General features: G+C 44.6%; 2 protein-coding genes across 2 annotated transcripts in view; one reads left to right on the top strand and one right to left on the bottom strand.

Moving 5' to 3' along the window:
• The window catches only part of LOC306968688 (mitochondrial import inner membrane translocase subunit tim16-like), a 111,375-nt gene that overhangs the window by 33,415 nt on the left and 52,713 nt on the right, over positions 1–25,247 (bottom strand). The window lies entirely within an intron of this gene.
• Positions 13,609–23,240, top strand: vasnb (vasorin b). Its single transcript, XM_079564153.1, has 2 exons — positions 13,609–14,012; positions 21,086–23,240. The coding sequence occupies exon 2, from the start codon at positions 21,109–21,111 to the stop codon at positions 23,158–23,160; it is 2,052 nt and encodes a 683-aa protein (XP_079420279.1). The 5' UTR covers positions 13,609–14,012; positions 21,086–21,108; the 3' UTR covers positions 23,161–23,240.

The following is a 25,247-nucleotide window of genomic DNA, read 5'->3' as shown; positions in this document are numbered from 1 at the left end:
TGGACCAGCAAGAAAAACACTGCATTAAAAAAGTTGTTTCTCTGGATCCAAACATATGAAAACAAAGGCTTGCGGAGTAGGCTATTTCAAGGCTGTGGCATCTCAGTAAAAGTCAAATATAGAAAGTTTGCACTGGCGTAAACGGTTTACTACAAGGCTCGTGCCAGACTACGCTAGAGTTCCCGAAGTCTCACATCAGCAGTTTTCGATGCTTTAAATCCTTCGTCTGGACTTTTACGCCTTTATAGACATTTCTTACTGTGCAATGTGCAAAAAAGGCGCGTGCGTAAAACTCAGATTCGGGACGCGGAGGTGATGAGGGAGACCTGCTGTAGACGCAGGGACACCAGGTTCTGGCCACAGCGTGAGGATACGTTCATGGAGTAAAGTGTGGGCGCAGAAACAGGCGACCACAACAAACACAGCGCTGGTTGTCAACAACAACAACAACAACAATAAGTCTTGAGTGCTGCTGCTCCGATAAGAAATGACACGGCACAATAGCAATGCTTCACTGAATCACCACAGCTTACATTAGTTTCTCTTGGCATGTGGACAGATTAAGTGATAAGGGGCTGAGGCTGAATTCTTGGCAGATTAAATCTCTAAGTGACCCACCACACCAATAAAGATCTCATAAAGTGACGTGACTCAACACGTTTCAGCCCATCTTCGTGTGTGAGCCGAGAGAAGAAACAAAAGACTGTCACATCCCAGCAGATAACTCTGTTCGATATAATAACAGTGCACTGCTCACATGTGCAGGCGACTCTGTGTACATATGTGTATTTAGTTTCTTTTTTGTTATTAACATTCCAGAAAGGTCAGTGATGGGCCAAGAATAAAACAACTCATTTTGTTGAGACTTCACATTGGATTCGGCGCATAATATGACAAACAACAAGTGGGGAAAGACTTGTTGATGCATTGAGGTATAATAAATTTCCTGAAAACTTTCCACACTGTTTTCACTAAGAACTTTAGTCAAGGCACTTAACCACATCTTCTGACCCATATCTCCAGCTTTCAGACAGATTAACATCTACAACACAGACCCCATGAACAGGCACAGAAAATCGCCTAATCTGGCCCCAAGGGGCTCAAGACAGGCGCGCTGTAAACTGTCCCAATAACCTCATAGTTACTTCCTCCACATGCGTTTCCTTCGCACAGCGTCATTACACTGCAGGAGAAGATACCGTGTCATTGACGGTTGTGTATAATGGCCGTAATTGGTTTGTATTAGACTTCCCGACACGGCAGAGCGGCCACAGGAGGCCAATTATCCGGCACTAAAGTGGGGAACTTTCAGGCTACTGTTTAGCACCAGTGTTTACTGTAAGAGTGTGGTGAGTGGGCAGCTCTGTGGCTCAGTGTGTTTAACATGGCACAGGAATGCACGAGTTAAAAGTTCTCCGCTGTGGAGTTACACACGACTGCTGCAATGTTCCGCTACTTTTAAAGTTAGGGTATACTTTATTATCCTCATAGGGATTTTTTATGTTCTGCTTTTTTGACCCATCCTTCAATACCGCTTAACCCTGACCGCCAGTGCTGTGCCCATGAAGGCTGATGGTCGGATCACTTATTGTGCATGTTTTGCATGTTAATGGAGAACCCAGCAGATACAGACTTCATACAGAAAGAACAACATAGTCCGGGATTGAACGTGGGACCTTCTTACTGTGACCGGGTCAGATAACCACTGATAACCACTCAGCTATACCTTTACTGTAGCAAAACCACCTTTAGGTTGTTCCTAAAAAGTAAAAAAAAAAACATTAATGTCCTGTCCACGATGAGTTGTGAATTGCTTCAGATGTTGAGTTACTCTATGAATTAGTGGACACTAAGGAAGGGCATCAAGCTCAAACAATTTCATTTTGAGCAGACTCTGAGAGAAACAAAGAAGAATGGGGGAATATAGTGTTAAGTTACAGGAACATGAAACATTGCATTGTCATAGTCGAAACATTCCAGGTAAGACAAATTGCTAAACATGTGACACGAAACAAGCTGAACACAGACGATGCTTTTGTCAGTCATCAAAATAATAAGAAATTCACGTGGCGCAAACATCTCAGGAGAGGCACTGTAATGATACTTTATTAAAAATGTTTCACCAGTAGAAACAACTGCAAAGTAAACATTTTATTGCATTGTTGTTGTGGCTTTCAACTGTGAAATATGAAACTGTACTTGTTGTCACGGCCACTAAATGGGACATATGCGCAGTGTGTGATTATCAGGACCCCAAGGGACTTTTTCCGCCCAGAATCGTCTGTCTGCGGATAGGAAGCATGAGTGAAGCGTTGAGCTGGCTGTCATAAAAGACAATTAAATCCAATTAGACACATGCTATGGGATATATTTGAACCGCACCATCTGGATATTTAGATGACACCAAATACAGCACTTCATTATCCGTGCCGTAATGACAAAATAATGGTGGGAAAGCGCTTGCAAAGATATCTAGATCTCCCCTTTTTTTTTTTTTTTTTACCAATTAGCAGCCGGGCCGGCACCCTTTTGACCTGTCCTTTGGGGGGATTAGAGGGTTAAAAGTCAGGGGCATAACAGAGGATGGGGTTTGCGTCCTGGCTGAAGGCAGGAGAGCAGGACAGGGGGTTACAAGCAAGAGGACAAGACCGGGGCACTCACACAGCGGGATGGCAGAGAGGAGTTGACGGAGCAGAAAGCTGTCAAAAAAAAGTGTGCGGAAAATTTTGTTTGAAAAGAGCAAACACTTCAGCCAATTCAGTACAAGTCAGAGAACACTTCAGATAATTCTAGTCGAGAGAAAACAGCAGGATTTCTGGATCACATATGAGATCTTTGCATGATAACAACAACTAAGTGTGGAATGACAGTGACTTCTTCAATACACACAAATACTGAGATGCTGTTCCTACTTTAAGCGTTAGAGTTCTTTTTATTTCTTAAGGTATGACTTCATTTATATTTGTAACTTATGTCCCTCATTCCTCCCAATTAAGCATTCAACTATTTACTCTTCATTCTTCAGGCGTGGCAAAGTGGGGGGTCCGAGTAGACAGTAACAATACGGGCCAATCTTTGATGTTCAAAGCCTTAACACACATCAGCGCTGACCAAAAGGGTATTTGCAGCAAACCCGAAACCCCGTACGCCTGCCAAGCTAAATTGAAGAAGAGCTCGCCGATTCAGCCAAATGATGCGTTCAGTAAAACCACTTCAAAACCATAGCATAAATACACACGCACATGGCTCACAGCGCCCTGTACAAACTAACTCCCCAAACATGATTTGAAGTCACAGTTTACAGGACTCTTAAAGCAAATGACCTCATGATTTGATGGAAAGTATATTACAAAGGCGGTCTAAAATAAGCCACTAGATTCTTTAAAGAACTCCGATGTCCGCTTGAGAAGGAAGGGAGGGGAAAAAAAGCAGGGATGAGAGGGAGGATGCTCATCCCAGAGAGCCACCACAAATTGCTGCATTTCAGTAGAGGCAGTAAAAAAAAGAGAAATGGCTCTAATCTTAGGTTGTAATTACCTCTGGCTATAGCGCTGTAATTAGGAAATGAGCCTTCAACCAGATGGGCCAATCCCAAGCAGAAAACATGCACTGAAACATATTCTAGTTAAAAGTAGTTTTTCTAAAAAAGGTCATTCTGACTGCAAATAGCAGCAGAGTGAACAATCATTCTGTGTGTCCAAGGAATCTGAATGTCTGTATTATCCAAGTGGATTCATCCCTAGTTTCAATTTCTCACCTGTAAAGTCATATACTCAATGTAGTTTATTATGACCAGTGACCACAAAAATGTATTATGTTTTTCAGTAACAAAGGAATACAACATATTACAAAATACGGGAATATATTAGTCATTACAATTCAAGTAACTCAAGTTACAAGTGCATTTAAATGTATGAATGAAAACATGCCAAACTCCCCCAAATAAAATGCAGCACCAGTTGGACACTGGTGTATAAGATCTGCGCTTGTTGTAGTTACAATGTAATGTGCCAAAATTAAACAAGAGAATGGGGGAAAGTGAAGGAAAAGGAAATCTTTGCACTTTTGCTTGGTGGAATTATTACTCTTTTCAGTTTATATTTTGCCAAAAATAACTCAGAAGTAACTCAAAGTAGTGTAACTCAGCTACATTTTTGAAACAGTAATATGTAACACAAACATATTACATTTTTAAAACTGTAACTACTAATATAGAATATAATTATTACAATTTTAAAGTAACTTGCCCAACACTGATTATGACCAACAAAAGGAAAACTATGATGGAGAAGGTTTAACTATACATTAAATTACCCTCATCCAGTTGAAAATCTTAGTAGACTTACCATTTACTGGACAGTTCAAATCATCCCTAAAGCGCTTATTTACTAATGTTATTGCGATACAAAGGATGTTAAGAATTAAGCAGTAGAAGTTGTTCTGCTGCCTTATAATACGTATAAAGTAAAGCCGATACTCTGGTTCTTATTGTGCATGTGAACTAATAAATGTCACTCAATCGATGTCACTCAACGCGGCCATCATCCGTTCAGAAGCTGCTACAGAGATGCGGGTTCCAACATGTCATGGTTATTGTACAGAAAAGGCCACCGAGTGTCATAAAATCTGCGAGGCACACCTGTGAGAAAAACAACATCCCTTGTGTCACCCCGTTTTTTTATGGTCTGTAATTTGGACTCATTCTCAGCAGCTTGTAATGATGCCACCACTGAAAACAGCACCACCTGAGAGGCTGTAGGTTTGTCAGATCCGGAATAGAGAAATTGGTTCTTTACCCTGAAATGATGCAGTTTCACACTTCAGTCAATATTAAGATGCTTCCCTACAACAGCCCAGTTATATATCTCGGGGTTTTTTTCTGATATGATTGACATGTCCTTTCTGCTCAAAAAGTTCAAAAGGGTTTGGTCACTTTGGGGTTGTCTGAGGAGAGGAAAGTGCTTCGTTCGAACATGCCTCGGATTAATAAAAAACAGTAAACCATAATTTACTTCCTTTTGCAACCTTCACATTGACAAATGCTCAACGGCCACGAGCTCGTCAAACCGAGCTGCGCTGAACCAAGCTGAGTCGGGACTTGCTTTTCTACAAATGTCTTTCAACAGCGTTCCGCGACGTGACTAACGTACAGCGTTCGAAACGGCAGCTTGGGTTTCAGGTGTTACACAATCGCTGTGTTCCTCCACTCTCTGACAGTTGACTCACGACTCAGGTATACAAAATATGAACGCAAAAACAATACTTAGCGGAAACGCATACCGGACAAGTCAGTTTTTAAGCTGCCTCTCCGTCTTGTGTGGTTTGTATTACTGTGCTAGAAGAGCAAGGTTTGGATCAATCCTTGTGCCAAAGCTTTCTTCATTTAATGTGGGCACTTTGTCTTTCCAAGCTAATGTTTATTACCCTTCAACCACACTGAAAAAGTAACCAAAGAAAAACAATAAGGGCATTCATGCGCACACCTATAAATAATGTGTGGAGTTTGGGATTTTCCAAGATGTTTGGGTCGCAGGAAAGTTCAGCGAAAATAACAACAGCGTTTGGGCAAAACCTGGTTCAGCCATAAAAAAAAAAAAAGCATTGGGGAGTTATGTACTTGCACTGATGGAAAGGGTTTTCAAAAAGTAGCCATCTGTACTCACACATTTTTAAACAACCGAGTACAGATGGCTACTTTTCATCTTTATGGAAACTCCAGGCAGAATAAGAAACTAAGACAAACTGAGCGATATTCTTTTATATAGAAGGATAGCACAAGACTCTGATGTGACAGTCTAAAGTAGTTGGCCTGCATTCTTCGATCACTGCGTTGCCAGCCACTCTTCACCACTACCAACAATTAAAATGCCCGAAACTGTTGTCATTTGAATGCCTCAAACATATTTGCCTAATTGCTACTCTCTGGAGTTGCCCGCGGGGAGAGGCGGCGGGCTGGGGTGGGTTTGCTCATATCCCCCCAGCTCAGCCGCCACGTGTTGGAGTTCACCCCGGTGGACGAGAGGGTCGCGTCCCTACGCCTTCGGGTCGGGGACAGGTCTCTCACCGTTGTTTCGGCCTACGGGCCCAACATCGGTGCAGAGTACCCGGCCTTCTTGGAGTCCCTGGGAGGGGTACTAGATAGTGCTCCGACTGGGGACTCCATTGTTCTGCTGGGGGACTTCAACGCCCACGTGGGTAACAACAGTGAGACCTGGGAGGGGGTGATTGGGAAGAACGGCCTCCCCGATCTGAACCCGAGTGGTGTTCTGTTATTGGACTTCTGTGCTAGTCACAGTTTGTCCATAACGAACACCATGTTCGAGCACAAGGGTGTCCATAAGTGCACGTGGCACCAGGACACCCTAGGCAGGAGGTCGATGATCGACTTTGTAGTTGTGTCGTCTGACCTCCGGCCGCGTGTCTCGGACACTCGGGTGAAGAGAGGGGCTGAGCTGTCAACCGATCACCACCTGGTGGTGAGCTGGATCCGCTGGCAGGGGAGGAAGCCGGTCAGACCTGGCAGGCCCAAGCGTGTTGTGAGGGTCTGCTGGGAACGTCTGGTGGATCCCTCTGTCAGTGGGGTCTTCAACTCCCACCTCCGGAAGAGCTTCTCCCAGATTCCGGGGGAGGCGGGGGACATGGAGTCAGAGTGGACTCTGTTCTCCTCCTCCATTGTCGATGCGGCTGCTCGTAGTTGTGGCCGTAAGGTCTCTGGTGCCTGTCGCGGCGGCAATCCCCGAACCCGGTGGTGGCGCCCGGAAGTAAGGGATGCCGTCAAGCTGAAGAAGGAGTCCTACCTGGCCTTGTTGGCTTGTGGGACTCCTGAGGCAGCTGAGAGGTACCGGCAGGCCAAGCGTGCTGCGGCTCGTGCGGTCGCGGAGGCTAAAACTCGGGTCTGGGAGGAGTTCGGGGAGGCCATGGAGGAAGACTATCGGTCGGCCTCGAAGAGATTCTGGCAAACCATCCGGCGCCTCAGGAGGGGGAAGCAGTGCTTCACCAACACTGTTTACAGTGCGGGTGGGGAGCTGCTGACCTCGACTGGGGATGTCGTCGGGCGGTGGAAGGAGTACTTCGAGGACCTCCTCAATCCCGTCGTCACGTCTTCCAATGAGGAAGCAGAGGCTGGGGACTCGGAGGTGGGCTCACCCATCACCGGGGCTGAAGTCACCAAGGTGGTGAGAAAGCTCCTTGGTGGCAAGGCTCCGGGGGTGGATGAGATTCGCCCTGAGTACCTTAAGTCTCTGGATGTTGTAGGACTGTCTTGGCTGACACGTCTCTGCAACATCGCGTGGCGGTCGGGGACAGTGCCCCTGGATTGGCAGACCGGGGTGGTGGTCCCTCTCTTTAAAAAGGGGGATCGGAGGGTGTGTTCCAATTACAGAGGAATCACCCTCCTTAGCCTCCCCGGTAAGGTCTATTCCGGGGTGCTGGAGAGGAGGATCCGGCCGATGGTTGAACCTCGGATTCAGGAGGAACAATGCGGTTTTCGTCCTGGTCGTGGCACACTGGACCAACTCTATACCCTTCATCGGGTACTCGAGGGTTCGTGGGAGTTCGCCCAACCAGTCCACATGTGTTTTGTGGATCTGGAGAAAGCGTTCGACCGCGTCCCTCGTGGTGCCCTGTGGGGGGTGCTCCGGGAGTATGGGGTCCGGGGCCCTCTGCTAAGGGCTGTCCGTTCCCTGTATGACCGCAGCAGGAGCTTGGTTCGCATTGCCGGCAGTAAGTCAGACCTGTTCCCGGTGCGTGTTGGTCTCCGCCAGGGCTGCCCTTTGTCACCGGTTCTGTTCATTACTTTTATGGACAGAATTTCTAGGCGCAGCCAGGGGCCGGAGGGTGTCCGGTTTGGGAGCCTCAGAGTCTCATCTCTGCTGTTTGCGGACGATGTTGTTCTGATGGCTTCAACGAACCGGGACCTTCAGCACGCTCTGGGGCGGTTTGCAGCCGAGTGTGTAGCGGCCGGGATGAGGATCAGCACCTCCAAATCCGAGGCCATGGTTCTCCACCGGAAAAAGGTGGTTTCCCCTCTTCAGGTCGGTGGGGAGTCCTTGCCTCAAGTGGAGGAGTTCAAGTATCTCGGGGTCTTGTTCACGAGTGAGGGACGGATGGAGCGTGAGATCGATAGACGGATCGGTGCGGCGTCAGCAGTGATGCGGTCGCTGTATCGGTCTGTCGTGGTGAAGAGGGAGCTGAGTCGGAGGGCAAAGCTCTCGATTTACCGATCGATCTACGTTCCCACCCTCACCTATGGTCATGAGATTTGGGTCATGACCGAAAGGACAAGATCGCGAATACAAGCGGCCGAAATGAGTTTCCTTCGCAGGGTGGCTGGGCGCACCCTCCGAGATCGGGTGAGGAGCTCAGTTACCCGGGAGGAGCTCGGAGTAGAGTCGCTGCTCCTTCACGTCGAAAGGAGCCAGCTGAGGTGGCTCGGGCATCTGTTTCGGATGCCTCCTGGTCGCCTCCCGCGGGAGGTGTTCCAGGCATGTCCTAGTGGGACAAGGCCTCGTGGAAGGCCCAGGACACGGTGGTGGGACTATGTCTCCGAGCTGGCCTGGTGTCGCCTCGGGGTCCCCCCAGAACAGCTGGAGGAGGTGTGTGTGGATCGGGAAGTTTGGGCATCTCTGCTGAGACTGCTGCCCCCGCGACCCGGCCCCGGATAAAGCGGAAGAAAATGGATGGATGGATGGGCTACTCTCTGTCATTTCTAGGACCGGAAGATCCCGAGAGGTAGAACACAAGTAAAGAAAACTTCTCTATCGGGTAAGATCATTCTCCAAAATGTGGCGACACTCACTGTAATAATGACACTCTTTGAATATGCATTTAGAAACCCAAACCACACACTGAAAGCGGCCTGTATTGAGTTTACAGTTTCCTCACAAGGGTCTTTTCACACACATCAGAGCCTCTTAACAAGACTGGCACCACCGCAGCGTATGGTGATACAGCGAGCGGGCCGGGGTGGCACATTTCACCACAACCTCTTAAAGGGATTACGATTTCACAAAGAATTATTTAACTTGCAAATCAGAGAAACTGCTGGTGAAAACAAGGGCATTGTTCTGTTTTGGTGTAAAGCGTTCTGAATATCCCGAAGCGTGTTTTTAATCCTCATCGTCCCCCAATAATAAGTTGAATTCAACAAGGGAGCGCCAACCTCTGCCAAGGCATTACCCACACCTATTCATTTCAGTGTTCACCCATTGATGATTAAACTTGAAATTTCAACAGTAAAATTGAAGTTTGTTGTCCAGTGTCCAGGCTATAATACAGAATTGCTACTCATTGCTAACACATTTTAAATGACCTTTTTGTTTTCACTTATCCAAGCTATCCGGCAGATTTGATCGATGTGGCCCTGCATTGGCGATCTTTATTGGAAGTATTATATTAAACTTCGAGTAAAAGTGTGCCTCTTTGTAATCTTTAAAGGAAGACCTCTTTACCTGTTTAGATACAGGCGGCATCTCTGGAACCGCCCATATATGGTCATGTTTGAAGCAGTTGAGGGGGAAAACAAAGAGGAGAAAAATCTAAACTTTCTCTAATTATTCAAAAACTACTTTAACAAATGCTGATTTATGAATACAGTTTGAGATGCAATGACATGGAGAGGAGCAAAGTAGTTCAACAGCCCATAAATACATAAATAACGGAGAATGCTAATATGATGCTTCATGTTAGCATCACGCTACATGCTAATGCTAGCTACAACTGCCGTTTTTTTTCACTGCTACTGAACAATCTGTTGTGAAAAGACATCCATATGGACCCGATTTAGATTTGACTGTAGTTGTGTGTGGTAAATAAGTTCATAATCTGGCAGAAAACGGCTAAAAAGTGTGAAAAATTGTGTTTACCGCAAGATACTTCTTTCCAACTGAGCGAGGCCACACCCCCTTTTATGACACGATGCCATCTGTATAGTTAGAGCCCCCAAAAAAGTATAATTTCTCATCCCATGTTGCCCCATGACTTGTTTTCAGATTATGGGGGATAAAATCAGACTAAGATGAGGGAACCACCATTGTATCCTTTGTTAATAGAAAACATCGCTGCACACTTCTTCCTTGCCCTTCAACAATGCAATAAATCTTGGCTACAACTATAACTCCACGCACCCTATTTGACCTCTGTGCGCCTGTCCTGCCTCCGTCTCCCGTGGCGCTGGCCGTCAATGAGCTGTGACAGTAACTGCGTAGTACTTATGAAGGCTTCCACACAGGAACAGCCCGTCGGCGCTCGGACGCACTCGGCTACTCGCACTAATTGCCCCCGAAACACTCCTCCACCTTTTCTTCGCACGGCCCGATCTGGTGCTTTGGGGAATTAAAGTGGTTCCAACTTTCTACTGGGCGCATACATTCTTTGGGAGAAGGAATGTGCGCACGGTGTGACTGCGAGTACACTGTAAATTATTTGCCAGGCGAACCCATGCTTCAATGTCAACATTCACACTAGCCCTCTTTCGGCCCTAATCCCCCACTTTTAACATCAAAGCCCATGCATCGCTTTGAATTACAGCCCCCATCTGACGTCTCGTGTGCGTAGTTTTTTTGTAAATACCTACCTAACATATACAGACCGTTTGCTTAATGCGCTGTATTTGAATTGAAAGTAAAATACGACTCTGTGAAGCTTATAGGGGGTTCTCGGTATGTGAGCCAAATGTCTGTGTTTCCCATTAGAAGGATCTGTGGCTTCCAAAAAAAAAAAAAAAAAATGTCTGCAGACTTGAAAGTGAAGAAACGCAAGCATTTCAACTGCAAGTACAACAACCCTTTTCTGGAGCTATACGCAATATCTTAAAGTAAACAAAGGTGTTGCGTGGTACGCGTTGGAAGTGCGTATGGACATGACCTCAAAACTTGGAAATGCAAACAAACTCGAGAGCTCATTCTTTATGTGGAGCGCGGAGGAATCCACAATGGATGTTGATTATACTGACAAGCCGTTATTAAGACAAATTACTCATCGGTGCTAGAATAGCAAAGCTTCATTACGCCTCCTCCTCGCTGACAATTTTCTTTCTGCAATTGCGATATACCTGGCAATATTTCAGTGTGCTCTGGACATAACTCTGGATATAACTACTGAAGGTGACTTGACGCTCTAGGCCAGGGGTATGTCTATGTCTAGGTTCGCGTCGGACGGTTCACGCCTCCGCGGAGTCCAGTTTTTCTAATAATGGACACCTCAGAGTGCATTATCCCATTGTCCCGCGAACTGAAACTGTTCATTGGGGCCTTGTTTGCTTATTTTTTAAGTCCTGGGCAGGAGTTATCTCACTTTTTAAGCTGTTTTACCTGAAGCTAGTTCCAGCTCAATTGTTTACCGTTACTATGGACACAGTTGCAGCGGAGTGACCCTCTCGCTGTTCAGTGACATCAGCTGGAGGTAGGAAGTGATCGTGAGAAATATGAAAAAAAACAACATTTGAGACGATAAAATAAGTTTTTTCTCACATTTCCAAAAAAAACAGTTAAACATTTGTTTATCGTTACTATGACAACAGCTACAATGGAAATAGATAGGAAGCTAAGCCCTGAATGTTTACAAACAATTAAAGGGTCTATAGAAGGTGATTTAAAGGGGCTGGAAGCAAGTTCGCCATTTTATACTCACTACTGCCACCTCAGGCCATATATGTAACTGCACCTTCTATATTAAGCTCGTGCATGACGGCAATTCGGGCCGAAGTGACACATTTTTGAGTGACCGTACAGGATTTTAGAGGCAGTTGTGGTGAACAGGTCTGAGCTCATTCTACACATTAGGACATGGCTGGATCATGTAGGGGGAGGAAAATACTTAATTTTAACATTTTTAAATTCCTTATAGTCCCTTTAACTGTTGCCGGGCAAGGTGGACATTACCACTTTTTAAAGAACACCCTCCAGCCAATCAGAATCGAGTATTCACCCAGACCATGGTAGAAACCAGCTTTCCTACCACGCGCACGTTGATGTTGATATGGATTAGACAACGGGATTACGCCAGATCCACTTTCCAGTCGCCTGTGCCTGACATCAATGTGGCTGAATACAATACATTCAACTTACGTTTATTTGCAAACAGCCGAACACTCAACATTTTAATTTTGACAAATCTGGCTCTCGCTCCCATGATGTGTTTTTATGGTGCAAGTAACAGAAATATTCATGGGAGCTAAGTGGTTTAGTGAACTTCTACATTTCCACATTCATCTTAGTTTCTTCTCTGTTATGCGTTCGTAATTAGTCGCTGTCAACTTGTTTGCCCCAGTGTGAAATGTGCACCTGCCCCCGGCCCTGTCTCACCCTGGGGGGGGGGGGCACTGATGATGCATTAATAGGCTGGCGGTGAGTGACATCTTCACTCCGAAACCTTACGGCTCACCTGTTTAGCCAGCTGCTTCCACAGGTACAGCGTGCAAACCTTTAATAAAGCGCATAGTGAGGGAGCTTTTTAATAATGGCACGAAGAAGACAGATTGGACGTAGTTGATAAGGCTGTATCTACATTCCAGTAAGACCGAAACTCGGGACAATGGCGGATTGTAAATGTGGCTTTTTTTGTTTTGTTGTGTTTGGTTTAGACATACAGGAATTGCTTTAAATGTTGCACTGCAGTATCCCAATCTCTACTGTTCAGAATGCACCGCTTTATCAGACTAAAAGTTCAGATCGACTCAAATCAATGATAAGCGCGACATTGGAGCATAGAAAAGATGTAACGCTTGAACAAATTGAACAGTTTGCAGGGATGTTTGAGCACTTTATGACCCTAAATACCCCCGAAGTGCTAACTTTTAGACCAATATTTACTCAAGTCGAGTGAGTGGTTTTTTTTTTGTATCCGGAGCGCTACAGGACAAAGACCTGCCTTTGTACGCCGGCCTGTCAGATACTTTGTTACTGGTTTGCCTCGTCGAAAAGGTTGGCCCGCGACCGGCACATGCAGCTTTGTTTCACAATAAATTCCACAGTGACATCCCAATCAACACCAGTGATCTGCGCGCCATGTATTTTTCGGTGTGTGATGCACGGCTGAGGTGTTATTTCAAAAGGAAAAGGGCCTGCGGGCTGGAATGACAAGAAAAATCACAAACTGTAAACCAGAGGGGGGGAAAAAATAACAGGCAGGAGGGTTCAGTGTGGGCTTGACAAACAGGTCGTGTGTGACAGAGTGCACAATGGCCTCTCTATCACGTATGATAAAAACAACAGTCAGAGCGATCGGTCCTCAGCTCTTCCTTAACTTTATGTGCAATACATATTTGTCATAACAGTCGAAGTAATAAACAGTTTCCACATGAACAAACGTTGTTAAAGTGGGACGCTTTCATTTTGATTTGCTTAACATCTTTATTAATGAAGCCACAATAGGCTCATGTAAAGGGATTGCAATGTGTAATTTCAAGCACAAGACGTAAACTATTTAAAAAATAAGCCACTGTTTGAGCTCATTCGTCACTTTAGCCTTGAGCTCTTATGCTCCTGACCCTAATGAAGAGTTTGACACGAGCTGGCTGCCACACGACCCCGCGCTGCTGTTGTGGCAGGTGGGGGAGATGCGCCTGCGTAAGATTCCAGTCATACTCCGAGTCGGAGCACGAACTAACCTGAGAGGGGGGGCGGGCAGTGGGAGGGTATTTCACATTGACAAGACTAATAGGCTTTTGGGACTCAATATGTGTGGGATGTGTCCAAAGCAAACGTATATTACGCACAAGCGGCGAGACTGAATGCTCTGAGGTGAGACAGATTTAGCTGCCCGGGTGTCACTTAGAAAGGTAACTGAATATTTTTTAAAGAGCAAGAGGCCATCTGAGCCAAGGGGACAGGCAAACGCAGACGGGTTCGCGGATTATGTGAGCGTTTCCTTAGCCACAGTGCATCTCTGTGAGGTATTTAGTCTGCTGGGTTTCTAGACAAGAAGTCAGTCGGCGCGCCTGCATGCTGCCCGACACACCTCCACTTTAGCAGCGCTTCATTCTGCGGCATATGACTTCGGCAAAACAAGAGAAGGTAAAACATTTCTGATTTCTAAAGCTTAGCTACAGAAATAAACATTTTCTGAAAGTTACATCGGGAAATATTGCATAAAAATTGAAATCAGCAACAGTTGCAAATGTGTTGACATGGAACAAGAGAAGATGATCTGCTGCAGAAAAGACGTTAACACAGTATAGTTTTGAATAGCTGAGACCCATTTCCCTGATATACATACTTTTACGGAAATACTGTACATCAAGACTATCTTGCAGTCCAACTTAAAGAGTTGTCTAAATACTGTCCTCAAGTCGCAGTGTACACTTAACTCTTTGCCTCGTGCCTTCACTGATAAAACTGGTCTTTCCAGACACTTCCAGCCACACGCACGCACACTCCAGAGCAAACAGTCACATGCCCTGAAGTATACAAGAAACTGTCACTGGAAATGCTTTAATTAATACTTCAGGGGTGAAGATAGTGCACTGTTTCTTTGGGATTTATTTATTTATTTATTCATGTGAGTGATCGCTGTTATTGTTTACTTTCCCGCAATTTTCGCCGGATGTTTTGGTGAATGGTAGGCAACAGCTGATGCATACAGGCCTCTAACTCGGTTTTATAAAATGACAGATCTGTTACAGCGCAAGAGAAGCAATGCCCTGTTTATGGACATTATTTTTGCTGATCATAGAATTTTAATAAAATGTTTATCAAATATGAAAATGTAAAATGCCTACCACGGCCAACGGATGTGACGACATCGCGATCGCTCGTATTAATTTATTTAATAGGGACATGCGTGAACAATAAACATGTATCACACTACAACAAGCCAGATGCACACAGAAATCCAGAAAATACATTCACAGTAACTTTAATTCTGACATTACACAAAGGAAGTGCATTTGAGTACAAAGTAGAAATGACACAAGGTTGTTTTCCTTTAGTTTTTAACGGCAAGAGTTGTGGACTAAGTCAGGACATCGCGTCGGGTCATAACCAACAGCAAACAGAACAGAGTAGAAAGACTTTAAGAAATGCAGAGTGGTGTTTGTGTTTTCATGCCACTGGCCTGTGACTGATTGAATGCAGGTCAGCGACGGGCCTTAGCAAAGCGCTGCAGGGTCATGCTCCTCAGGCGACAGCGTGCCACGAGATGCCACTGCAGATTGTGATGCTTGGTTCAAAACAGGAAAATCGATGAAAGCCCTGGTCTCAGTGAAGCGTGTGTCTGTGTAATGTGAGGCAAACCGCATCTCCTGTAGTGTGTCCTATGGGCGAAGCAAGGAGAGGTCAGGGGGCAGGGAGCGTGGTGAAAGATGGCTGTCTCGAGCTGAGGAGACACTGGTTTATGGGCGAAACAAGAGTTGTCTATGGTCTGAAATAGTGTTAGGGGATTTTTGGCTTGTATCCTGCGAGTTCATGAGCTTGTTCTGATGGGCTTTCTCTTTGCATTAATTCTTGATGACACCTATAAATCAGAAAGCTTTTCATGAGTATCACTGAATTGTGTTTATCTGTTGTAAAACATTTAGAGGAATACTGTTTGTACGTTTTATGATTTGTGACTTAATGCAACATCTGTATTTAAGCAATGAGTCTGACTTAGCTTAGCTTTCATCTAATATTCACTAAGCTTTTAATCTCACTTTCTTCAAGTCATCACTAAATCATGTCCTCCACACATTCTTTCTCCGAGTGCATATTTACGGTTTACATGCGCATTATTTACCGAGACACGCTTCAGCCGTTTAGTGTTTCGCTTTACCCCGGAGGAAAGGAAAAAGCACCTGCTAAACAGGCTATAGTCTCCGTGGCGTATGCTTGTAACTTTAGCCCTTTTTACTTTGGTGTTAAACAGGGCCTGTTGTTGTAGCTCGGGCTAAGTTACATCACAGGACACAGAACAGTGAACCGCAGTGGAAACACTAATCCCCTGCATGACCCTTGACCCATGGCGGTATAGGCCTCCACCATCGGCTTTGTTATCCTCTGGGGCTGATGCTATCTAATCAGATGAGTGGCTTTCATCTTGTTCTTGTTGATTTCTTTTTACTACCAACATTAAAAAAAAAAAAACTTAAAAACTAAAATGCATAACTGTGGACAGTAAATCACAGTGTTTTTCATCAGATTTTTGGGTGTACTCCGCCAGCCTCATGTTCACCCCTGGATTGTATATTATGTTCTCCTTCATGTCCGCGAGCTGCATACTGGGGCTGTAATACTTCACACCGTCTCTATAAGCAAGTCTGTCCGAAACATAAATCCCGACTTGAAAGCGACCATCTTTTTGAAAGAGCGCATACCGTACCACTCTATTAGAGAGGTAGCGCTTGTTAGCACAACTGTATTGTGGGCTATCTTTTGTACGATCTCGTGTGTGGCCAGACTTCAATAAGATGGAACTCTTTATTTGTGCGGCGCAATGTAAAATGACTACTCCCGCTAATCCTCTTTCCAGACCACAACAAAGCAGAGTAAGTTTATGGACTACAGGACGAGCACTGGCAGTGACAGATAGTAATTCACACCCCCTTGCTTGGAGGTATCTTTTTGAGGACTTTTCTGTGTAGTTAAAGTACAGTTTAATGACGACTATACTAGGTCACATGTAGCTAATACTGAACATAGCCAGGAACACCAGACTTAAGCTGCAGGTTTGGAGTTGTCAGTTGTCAGTATCTCTCAAAATACGTTTTTCAGTGGGTCAGAAGTCAGAGTCAAAAGTGATTGTAGAGAGAATATCCTGATAGCTTTTGATAGGGTTATTATGTGCAAAAACTGAGTCCGACTCCCATCTGTTCATAAGCTCTGCCCTTCGACAGGTACAAACCGACAATCGAAAACATTCATGTATCATTTACCTCACACGAATGCTGCACATACTTTCTTGCAATCCAAACATTGCTCGCACGTTTCATCTTTATACATGGCATCTCTTCTTCTGCTCCGCTCATGGCGCTACCATTTAAGTAATCTCTTCATCCTCAGATAGTCCACACAAGTCCCGATTCGCTTTTCCGATTCTCTCTTGACCCCTTTGTCATGTTGACGGATAACCCCTCAGGATTATGGGTAACGCGGTCCAGCTGTTCTATGGACAGTGCTGACAGTGGAAAATAGATGGGGGGATCTTGTATGTTTGGAGTCATGGTTGAAGATGGGGGCAAATGTAGCGGATGAAAAGAGGTTTTGGGAAGCGTGACTTGTGGTGGAGTGAGAGGATTTGGTATATTTTTAGATCAGATCATTTTATTCTAAAGCATTTGTGTTTGCGTTTGTTAATTGTTTTGATAATGCAATGAGCAAAGCAGTCTTAAAACATAAGCATGACAGTAAAAATGGCAAATTATGATTACGACCGCATTTACCAGACTATAAGTCGCATTTTTTTCATAGTTTGGCTGGGGGTGCGACTTATACTCTTGTGAAATAATACATTTTGATATATAAGTAGCACCTATTTGTTATTTTCACACTGACAGCCACTAGAGGGCACTCAACGCTTGTGTACCAGTATCAGCTACTCATGAACCACTGAAGATTTAAAAAAAATCGAGCAGCAGAAAGAAAGTGTGGAGTGAGCGAGAAACTTGCGGAGGTTACTCTTACTGCAATGAAGAAAACAAAAAAAAGCTAATTGTGGGTTAAAAGCTCGATGGCCACAGCTTGAGGAACAAGTTCACAAAGGAGAGCTTGAACAACGTGATGCCGGGAGAGGCTTGTCAACGGTGCAGTTACGCCTCCATGCCCAGGTAGTTGCCACGGCTGGTGCGACTTATATGTTTTTTTCTTCTTCATTATGCATTTTTTGGCTGGTGCTTATACTCCGGAAAATACGGTAGTCAAGAAATGGAAGATATGTGTGCAAAGATAATCTATTGATAAATGTGGCAGTACGCACATAGAATTGCAAAAAAAAAAAAAAAAAGTGTAGCATTTTCCTGAATCCCTTACACGTAGCTCTTAGCACATTTTCACACTTTACACAGTATTGTAAATACTTCAAACTGTGGTGGGAACAGTCAGTGCCTTTTGTGTGTCTTGGCTCATGCCCCCTATAGTCTTCCGGCTGCAGTTGGGAGTTCTCAGAGTTCATAGTAACCTGTGCCTCCTCCGTGTCCAGGCCCCATAATTCTCAATCCCCCTTCCGCTGCTATCCTCCGCCGCTTTCTGCTTGTGGCCTTGAGCTCTGAAGATAAGGGCTCTTGACGCTTGGCCTGCTGGGATTTAATTGCCGGAGCCCACATCGCCCTCTCTATAAGCCCGGTCTTTATATCCACTTCTGCGCCTCTTCTACCTCCGCAACGCTTTTGTCTACGTTTCCCTTTCACTCGCGTGTTTTTGGATCTGATTTTTGAAAATAACTTGTATCCCAGCCACTTCAGTCCATTTCCTTTGGTTGTGCAAAAGCTTTCCCAGGCTTCGAGTTTTCTCCTACCGTTTTTGGACCTCAGGTGATTCCACTTTTTCAACCCGCCACCGCTTTCTATTCTACAAATCCAACGGAGGGTAAAGAAAACACAGATGTGAAACGAATCTGAATATTTGCTCTAATTCTTATAAAAATCTGTCATTCATCAGATCTATTTTGTCTCTGTAAAGCCCCCGAAATTGTGCTGCTAATCTCAGTGAGACAGACAAGGTTTTCAAACTCAGCTGCTGCCTGTCTGAGGAATGTCTCAACAAGCGCGCAAGGGAGAAAAAAGGAAATTACAAGTCAAGAAACTGAGGAGGGTTAGGTGGGAGGTGGCATTACAGAATCTACTGAATCTACTGACCAGCATGTACACAAGCAAACTGTAGTGAGCAAACCTTTCAGTGTGGCGGGGAAATTGTGTCAAATTAGACTGAAGACATGACCTACACTCCCAACAATTAAAGAAAGTTAGTTTTACCATTGTGACATGAAGTCTGTTGTATGTCAAGGCCTGTATTTGTCCTCCTTTTTGCAATTACAGCAGTGTATTATGTAAAGTGTTGCATTTTACCTGACAGAGCACAGTAATACTGCCCTGGAAATTTTCATTGCAAAGGAATATCAGGGGATAACATGTTTCCTGGTAATGTAGGGATTGTGTACATGTTTAAGACCTTTAGAAGTCTCTTTTTTATGGCTATTTTGTTATGTTTCTGTTGGCTTTTCTTTTCTTTTTTTGTTGCTTTATTGTCATGTTTACGCCACGTTTTTGTCACTTTTTTGTTGTGTTTTCATCCTGGTTTTCGCTGCTATTTTGATGTGCTTTTTTTTAATAGCTTTTAGACTTGGGTAAAGCCAAACTGGAGAAAGCTCGATTCAGCTCGGTTGAGAGGTTAGGAGCTCTGATATTTCTATACTATTCCCATGCTATTGCCGAAGCGCTACTCAAAACTTAAGCACAGTGCAGTAAATAGTTAAATTGTAACACACTGGAGTGGCACCTTTATCTTAACACTGATAAAACAAGCACAAATCACGCCATGGGAGACAAAAACAAGCACACAAAAATGCTATGTTTTATCTGTAACCCATGGCAGCACTCCCCCCCCTCTGCCCCCTCCCCGTGCACCTCCAGCACAGTGAGTTATCAGATGTGCCTGGCCCAGTTTGGAATGAGGCACACTCCAAATAAACACACTGCCCCGGGGAGAGCCATGCAAGACTCACCACTGACTTCACATTCTAGGAAAAATATTGTGCGTTTTATCGGCTATAGCTCCCCCTCTCAGAGCGGCCTTGATGTTGGTGTGTACTCTGGCCCTACACACCCGGATCAAGTTGAGTTTCTCCCGCTCCGTAAAGAATGTGATTGAATATTCAATGCAGAAAAAAAAGTGTGCTCCCCTTGTAACAACAGTCATCTTTTTGTGATTTTTATTCCAAATCCAGCCACTTCTCTCTGCCATCTCCTGTTTGTCTAACCAAAGGCTTTTGTTTTCTTATGGTCTTTTCCTGTGTCAAGATGTAGTAGATGGCTACTCTGCTGTTGAGAGCTATGATTTTGACAAACACTTATCCCTTATATAAATCACAAAAACAAGCATTGTTAAAAACCGTACTAAGCGAGATTTTTAAAGAGGGCTACAATGAAGTACTATATCTGTCTAAATGTTCCTTTTATAGCCACAAAAGTATGAAGAGCATGTGTAAAAGGTGCTAATAGATCAAAGAAATGCTTCCAAAGAGGTTACAAATTCAAGGGAGTAAAAATAAGTTATGTTCTGAGATACTGATACTCCATTAGCCTTTACACTATCGTTCAAACATGGATACTTTCTACAATTTGATGCTGCAAAAGGGTTCTTTCTGTGTTCTAAGTCTGTACTTAACTGATGCCACTCACATATAGCAAAAAAGTGTGTCATAACACGAAAAATAGTCACGGAAATAAAGACGTAGCCTGTTCCCTTCAGGGCCGTCTCGCCGAATAACCCAGGATGATAAATTGCCACAGTGACATCTCAGACACTCGCCTCCTTTTCATCTTCATTCTGTTCTCCGCTTCTCTGCAAATGCACATTTTTCACTTGCGTCCCTTATGCAGAGGCCATAAGTGCTTACTGCCAGGCTGCATCATAATGCAGAAGGTCTTCAGTGTTTATATTATGGTCAGGGAAGCGAATTTAGACTATCAGAGAAACCACTCTGCAGCGCCGCAAAGTAAATCCGCCGCAGATGCACAGTGGGGAAAATGGACAGCCATACAAAGCTGGTACAGTTATTGCAAGTGAAACGCCACAATTGTGTTTACACTAAATGCTTTTCCAGGGGGTTAGTGGCTTTTAGTGGGATCAGAAATGTACAAACAAAAAAGATACAGTCGTAAAGCAGCTGTGTGTCAATGAGCAGTGCTTCTTTCATAACATCGCAATATTATTCAACAGGGCATAATCCTATTAGCATGGTGATGCTTATTGTTTACAGTAAAATACTATAAGACTGAATGATGTCATTGTATATGTGCCACACCTAGCAGGCCACTATCCAGGTTGTAATCAACATCAGGCTAATTTATTTTCATTGAGGGGAGAAAATGGGAGGAAAAAACTTGATTATTGTTGTGGGAAGCCATGTGTTTCATGTTAGCACTTTTTTGTAACCATCCCTGTCTGTTTTGTTCCAGGTCGTGCAGGGAGTGACCGCACCATGAAGGGCTTTCTCACGCCCCTGATGCCCGTTCTCCTCTTCCTGCTTCACCCCGAGGTGAGCACCTCCAGCACCTGCCCCAAGGACTGTACCTGCTCCACGGTGGACTCCACAATGTGCTATCAAAGACGCTCCACTACCATTCCCATCGGAGTCTCCCCGATGACAAAAAACCTCTACCTGTTTTCCAACGGCATTGAGAGTATGAACACGGACGACTTCCGTGGCATGGAGGACTTGGAGATGCTGGATCTCAGTCAAAACAAACTGACAGAACTTCCGGACAAAGTGTTCGAGCCTTTGTCCTCATTAAGAAACCTTGACTTGTCGTCCAATCAGATATCGTACATATCTGAGAAGTCTTTTCAAGGACTGGTGCTGCTTGAGCGTCTGTACATATATAGTAATCATATAAAGACTATCCACCCTGCTGCGTTTAATGGCATGGAGCACCTCTTGGAATTAAAACTACAGGGAAACATGCTAACATCCATTCCTGCCCTTGCCATGCCAAATCTACTTCTTCTGGACCTCCGCTTTAACCACTTGCCCACACTCGGCCCATCAGACATCCAGATGCCCAACCTCGAATCTCTCAAACTTGGTGGAGTGGGACTTACAAGGCTAGATGAGGAGTTGATTAGTAACCTGAAAAACCTCCATGAATTGGACCTCTCCGGAAACCAACTAGAGGCCCTTCCCCTCGTGCTAAAAGAGACGCATGCACTGATTCACCTCAATCTCGCGAGTAACCCCATGGGTCCTCTGAACGTCCACGACTTGCAAAACCTTAGTGAGCTGCAGGAATTGGACATCAGCAATCTTAGTTTGCAAAGCCTCCCTGAAGAATTCTCTCAATATTTCCCTCACCTCAGAAAACTGACAGTTGCGGAGAACCCCTTCAACTGCCTGTGCACACTGGCGTGGTTCCCGAGATGGCTGAGGGCCCAGAGTATTGCGCTGGAGAGGACAGAGGAGACGCGCTGTCACTTCCCACCCATTATCGCGGGGAAGGTGTTGGAGAGACTGGACCATCGAGACTTTGGCTGTCCCACCACAACTACAGTCACCACGAGCACGGTTAAAACAACAACTTTAAAGCCCGTCCCTGTCACCACGCCTCCTAGTACAACTAAAGCTGCCCCACATCCCGGGGCAAGCGAACAGCCAGCTGTAAAAGAGGATGACGACTCCCCCTTACCAGCAGTTCTCCCCTCCCCCAGCAGCAGTGAGGACCCCGAGGAGGAGACACACTTCTGCCCTTCTGACACTTGCCTGAATGGGGGGACCTGTCGCTTGGTTGGAATAGGACAGGTAGAATGCATGTGTCCTCGGGGCTTTACAGGCTTGTATTGCGAAATTCTTAAAAAGTCGCCAACTCCACCTGAGAAAGTGAACACCCCGCCAACAGTCATTGTGGAAACGCCAGACATTAGCTCACACCATGCAACTCCAACTTCAATTCTGTTGGATCTTCACCGGTACTTTGAATTGAGGCCCAAAACACGGGCTATCCGCCTGACCTACCGCAATCTGTCAGGACCAGATCGCAGGCCAATACAACTCAACTTGCCGGCATCCCACCCAGAATATGTCCTCAGAGGTCTGAAACCTAACTCCACCTATGCAGTCTGTGTCAGTCCTCTCGGTGCGCCAAGCGGTACAGAGAGAGTGTGCATTGAGGCCCATACAACTCCAGAAAACAATTTCTACAAACAGTCGTTTCCAGAGAAAGAACTCACCACTATGATAATTCCTGCTGTTGCCATCTTACTTCTTCTAGTGCTGGTGGCAGTGGCAGTGGGCGTCATGTGCTATCTAAGGAAGAAGAGGGCGAAGGGCCACTTAGAGCTGGACTGTGAGCCCTCTCAGCTGGAGTTGGACGGAGTGAAGCCTGGTGTGGACAATGGGGCATTACCTCAAAAACAGCCACAGACTATGATCCCTGAACCTGCTGTCCAGAATGGCAACCTGGAATATGAGGTGTTGCTACTACAAGACCACTGTACGTCAAATAACAATACAGCATCACACAAGCCATCCTACTTTTGACAAATGCTGGCATTACTCATGAGGAATACAATTCCTAAGCTACATTTTCACACTCGGTGAAAACAGTTCACCATCAACTGCTGTGAAAGAAAACACTACCAGAGGATTGGACCTTATAATTTAAGGTGTATCTAACATTTGTCTAAGCAGACACTAAACCGTCAGCAGTTTGTGTCTTCCCTCATAAACATGGACTGCGGTGGCAGCAGTGGAGCTGAAGGGATGCTGGGGCAGAGGAGCAATGCCAGTGGCTGTAATCCCAGTGTGTAGGATCATAATGACTGGGTTCATATCAAATGGAGTGTGCACTAAAGAGGGCTGTGCTGCCTTTTTACAAAAACCCCACTTCAAGTACTATCAGCTTTTTAGCTGTGTTGGAAACTGTTAAGTACTACCCTAAAGGGAGCCGTGCTTGCTGTGAATATTACACCAAATGAAGTTGTGCAGATAAAATAGTTGACGGTATTACTTTATTTGGATATGTTGTTCTTTTGTATATTTTTACATTGTTTATTGCTGTTCAACTTAATGACTGTGTTAATAATGCCATACATACCACCTTCTTTTATGTAGCGAACAGCCTCAGATTAAAATCTTTGAGGATTAAATCTCATTTGGTACAAGTCAAAGGGCTTTGCATGTGAGGTATATCAGACAGTCTGAGTAGATGTGTCTCGACACAAAACTAAATCTTTTTTCATTTTCGAACTCAGTCCTTTGTTTGTGCAAAGAGAAAATGTGCAGGAATGACTGAAGCTGACTGAACAACTACTATTCCTTTCATTTGAGAGCCTTTCTCTCAAGCAGTAAACACGTTATTGTCTTATACTTAATTTATTGAAGTGTTATTTCTCACTCTGCACTTACTGTGACTATGAAAACTTCACTACATCTAACTTCAGTCCTGACTTTATTGTAGAGGCAGGCTCCAGAGATCTGAGGATAAGGGCCACAGCACTACTCAAAGTAACCTTTTGTGTGTACATGACCTGTAGATACTTCATCTTCAGTGATAATGCACGTTCTGTCTTGTGTATAGACCTGCAGACATCAGGTTACCATCTGCCCAGCCCCCACTGCCCCCTGTGCCCACATGCCTCAGAGTAAGATTAGACTGCTGCAACACACATCCAAATGCCAAGTTTTTAGTAATACAGTCTTAAAAATCACAAATTAAACAATGCGACTAGATTTCGTTTTCTGTGGACATTCATTGAAGATGACAGTATTTTCGATGTGACTGTTAACTTTCCCTATTACCTTTGGGAAGCATCTTAAAATTAACTGTTTTTGTACTTTTTGTGACACTTTGTACAAAATGTGATATCATTAAATGAATATCATGATGAAAAACTATTTCTGTGTTATGCTTTCAGCCAGGTTCAGTGTCACCAGCAATGCACACAGCAACATTATACAACGATTACAGATTACATTTAATTACTTAACCATTTTTTTTTTTTTTAAACATGGGGGTGCTGTATGCAGTGAACCACATCCCACCTTTACAAGCTTGTACCTCCAAAGCAATGAGTTTATGGTAAAAGTGAAATCAACACAGTGATAGGAAACATATGTGTAAAGGTAATAAGAGCATTTGTTCATTGTGGACAATTTAATAGTCTTGTTCTAATGGGAGAGCATTGTTTGCAAAGCCACATAATAAACAATCTGACCACCCATGTGTTTTATAGGTAGGATGTTGGTCGGGGATTTAGGCAGTAAGCACGCACTCCTCACTCACACCCAAAAGCAAACATGCATAAACTGGCCTGAGGTGCAAGATGTTGTGTGTAGTTCACCGTGCTCACTACGCAAACATAAAACAGCGGTGCTTCCGTCGTGCGGAGCAGACCCCATTACAGCTATTTGTAACACGACAGCCAATTCCTAAACCAAACCAAAAAACACAATGCATTTTAGGACAGGGAAAGGTTTTACAGCTGACCTCAACATGAAGCCCATTTGCATTACTTTCTGGGGACCGGTTTCATTCGACATATTCTCCTTTGATAAAACAATAAGTATGGCACAAAGAAATAAAATGCTCCGATTTGTTTCTGATTTGCTGAATAAAAAACAGAACA

Source organism: Gobius niger (genome assembly GCF_951799975.1).
Source record: "Gobius niger genome assembly, chromosome: 10".
Lineage (NCBI taxonomy): Eukaryota > Metazoa > Chordata > Actinopteri > Gobiiformes > Gobiidae > Gobius > Gobius niger.
This window is presented reverse-complemented; position numbering and strand designations above follow the sequence as displayed.

Excerpts from the sequence above, each read along its gene's own strand:
- vasnb (XM_079564153.1), top strand. The coding sequence starts at position 21,109 with ATGAAGGGCTTTCTCACGCCCCTGATGCCCGTTCTCCTCTTCCTGCTT.